Below are 2,837 nucleotides of genomic sequence, written 5' to 3' on the forward strand. Positions count from 1 at the left end.
CCTGCAACCCGTCTCCAGCCCCGCATCCCGGCTCCAGCTCCGCATCCCGGCTCCAGCCCCGCATCCCGCCCTGGAGGGAGCGGCACCTCCCTGTCCTCTGGAATTGGGGCCGTAGGACCCAGCCCCGGGGGCTCCTTGGAGCCACAACCATCCCATGATGTCTGAGCAGCTTTGTGGGGTGGCACTGGAGCTCACTGTGGGGTGGAGGCGCAGGAACAGCCATCCCGGGAACACAAACCCCACAGCCCGGCCGCAGCAGCGCTGGTGTCCAGCTGCTCCACACCCCAAAGGGCTTCGTCCCGTGAAGCTGCCCTTAACTGAGGGTGAGGGTCCCCTGAGGCTGCCAGGCCGGGGGTCCCCTGGTCTCCCCAATACCCAGGGCTGGGGGTGCTGGGTTGCAGAAGCAGCAACAGCGCAGCCAGCTCCACGGGAATTAGCGGGAAGCAGATTTAACCTCTGCTTCATCCCGAGTGTGAATCACCCAGCTGTGCCCCCTCCCTGCTGCATTCCTCGTGTTCCAGCTGTAGACCCCTGTGATGCCAAGAGCAGCCAAAGCCGGGCCCTTGCGGGGACGGCTCCTTCCTGTCCCCTGTCCCTCCAGGGCCATGGCCAGGTGATGGGGTCCCGCGGCGATCCCCAGGGCTGGCAGCCTGCTGGGCTCCCTGCGTCCTTCATGGACGGGGAGGGACCGAGGGACACATCAGGGAGAGTCCAGGCCATGGACATCAGGCAGGGCGATGCTTTCAGTGTCCCCAGCGCTGGGGACGGGATGTGGGGACACAGGGAAGGGCAGCACTTTGGGCTCCAGCCCATCCTGTCACGGGCAGCTGGGCCGTGCTGCTGTGGATCTAAAGTCAGCTTCCCATTTAACACCCTCCAAAGAGAGGGAATGAGTAAAACCACTGGCATCCTGGGGAAGCTGAGTCACTGTTTCCTTTCTCTGCCCAGTATTTTGGGGTATTTTTAGCAGCCCCTATCCGGTGCCCGGGGGTTGGTGGTTATTTCCATCCCCCCCAGAGGTGCACATGGGCACCGACCCTCCCAGGGCTGAGGCTCCATGGGATGGAGCACACAGAGACCCTGCTCAGGATGCTCCTGGCGCTGCTCCCCATCCCGGGTCCCTCCTGGCTGTCCCTTGCTGCCTTTCCCTGGGGAAGCTGCTAGCAGAGCTGGGATTTGCTGCCTCATCCCTGAACCTCAGGGTAAATCCTCCATTATCCCTGCTGGGCTGGGAATTCAGGGAAATCACCTTCCACGGCTCGTGGCAGGGGTGCAGTAGGTGGAGCAGACCTGGGGAGGAGAGGCTGGGATGCCCCCAGAGCTGGGAGCAGGGAAGGTGCTGGGGACAGGGATCTTTCCTAACCCCATTCCCTCCTTTCCTTGCAGGTGCCGGCACCTGCCCGGGCTGAGGTGGCTGTGACGGCCGAGGGCAAAGAGCTCGTGCTGGTGCTGGAGAGGAACCAGTGAGTGTCGGGGCTGGGGCTGGGGAGGGGACACTGGGGATCCCTGCCAGGGTCCCACTTGGACTGGCAGTGTCCTGGCCACCCTGTCCAGCAGGGGAAGGGACAGCCCGATGTGGCTCCATTTGGGCTGAACTGCTCCTTTTGCCGCCTTGGTCGCCTCTTTCTGGGCTCTGGTTCAGTTTGGGTGCAGGTGGCAGCAGCCTCTGTCCCCTGTGCCACTCGCCCAGCCTGGCCTGCCCTGGGGCAAGGACCACACTTGTGCCCTGCCCTGCCCTCCTTGTCCCTCTGCCTGAGACCTCGTGGCTTCCACAGAATCCCAGAATCCCAGGGTGATTTGTGTTGGAAGGGACCTTGAAGATCCAGCGCCACCCCTGCCATGGCAGGGACACCTTCCACTGTCCCAGGGTGCTCCAAGCCCCATCCAGCCTGGCCTTGGGCACTGCCAGGGATGGGGCAGCCCCGGTTCTCTGTCCCTTGGTGGGTTTGTGTCCCCGTGGTGAGCAGGGCAGAGCTGATCCCTGCAGGATGAGGCTCTGCTTCCACTTCTGCCTCTCACCAGCAGCTGTGGGAGGCTGGGCCTGGCAGAATCCCCTTCCTGCTGCTGTTGGGGTACAGACCCAGCCACCACGGTGTCCCCCAGGGCCCCCAGTGACTGCAGGGGAGCTTCTGGTGTGCAGGAAGGGGAACTGGGGGTTCCTGTGCACATTTTAGGGCTGTGGGCAGTGGGGGTTGGTAGTGGGGGTAGAAAGCTGAGAAGCAAAGCTCAGCCCTGTGTCCGGCTGGTGCTCTGGGCCTGGAAGTGTCAGAGTGTCCTCTCCTGACCCTCGTTCTGGCTCAGTGCCCCTTTGCCTGCTGGGGGGGGGCAGGAGCGTGAGGAGCAGCCCTGGGGGCTCTGTGCCTGGGTGGGCCCTGCTCTGGGTGGGCAGGGCAGGGCAGGAGGGTGAGCTCTGGGTGAGCTGAGGGGACAGTGGCACAAAAGGGACCTGAGCACCCAGAGCACCCAAGACTGGCTGCAGGGACAGTGTGGGGACACAGTGTGGGGACATCCAAGCTGCTGCCTCAGCCCTCAATGGCCTCATGGGCCAGTGAGGCCGGGCTAGACCTCGAATGTTCTTTTTCCTGGCCCTGGGAGATCTGCTCACTCTCCAGAAGTGTCCTGGGAGTGTTTTCCTCCCCCTGTGCTGGAGGAGAAGACTCATCCTGCCCTCCCTTCCCCAGGGCCTCTGCCCTGCCTGGAGGGGACATCCCCCTGGACTGAGTCCTGGGTCAGCCCGGGATGTGCCCGGCTCAGCCACCCCAGCTCCCGTTCCCTGGGCATGGCAGGAGGATTTGGCTTTCCTGTGTCCACAGCCCACCTGTCCATCCCTGTGGCCA

The 2,837-nt window shown here is 63.9% G+C and overlaps 1 protein-coding gene across 1 annotated transcript in view; it reads left to right on the forward strand.

The window, feature by feature from the left end:
• Positions 1-2,837, forward strand: part of ADAM33 (ADAM metallopeptidase domain 33) — a 25,382-nt gene that overhangs the window by 5,490 nt on the left and 17,055 nt on the right. Inside the window, exon 2 of the mRNA XM_017730712.1 lies at positions 1,387-1,463. Coding sequence (XP_017586201.1) covers positions 1,387-1,463 — 77 coding nt within the window. The remainder of the gene's footprint in view (positions 1-1,386; positions 1,464-2,837) is intronic.

This window comes from Corvus brachyrhynchos, unplaced genomic scaffold (genome assembly GCF_000691975.1).
Source record: "Corvus brachyrhynchos isolate BGI_N302 unplaced genomic scaffold, ASM69197v1 scaffold910, whole genome shotgun sequence".
NCBI classification, from domain to species: Eukaryota; Metazoa; Chordata; class Aves; order Passeriformes; family Corvidae; genus Corvus; species Corvus brachyrhynchos.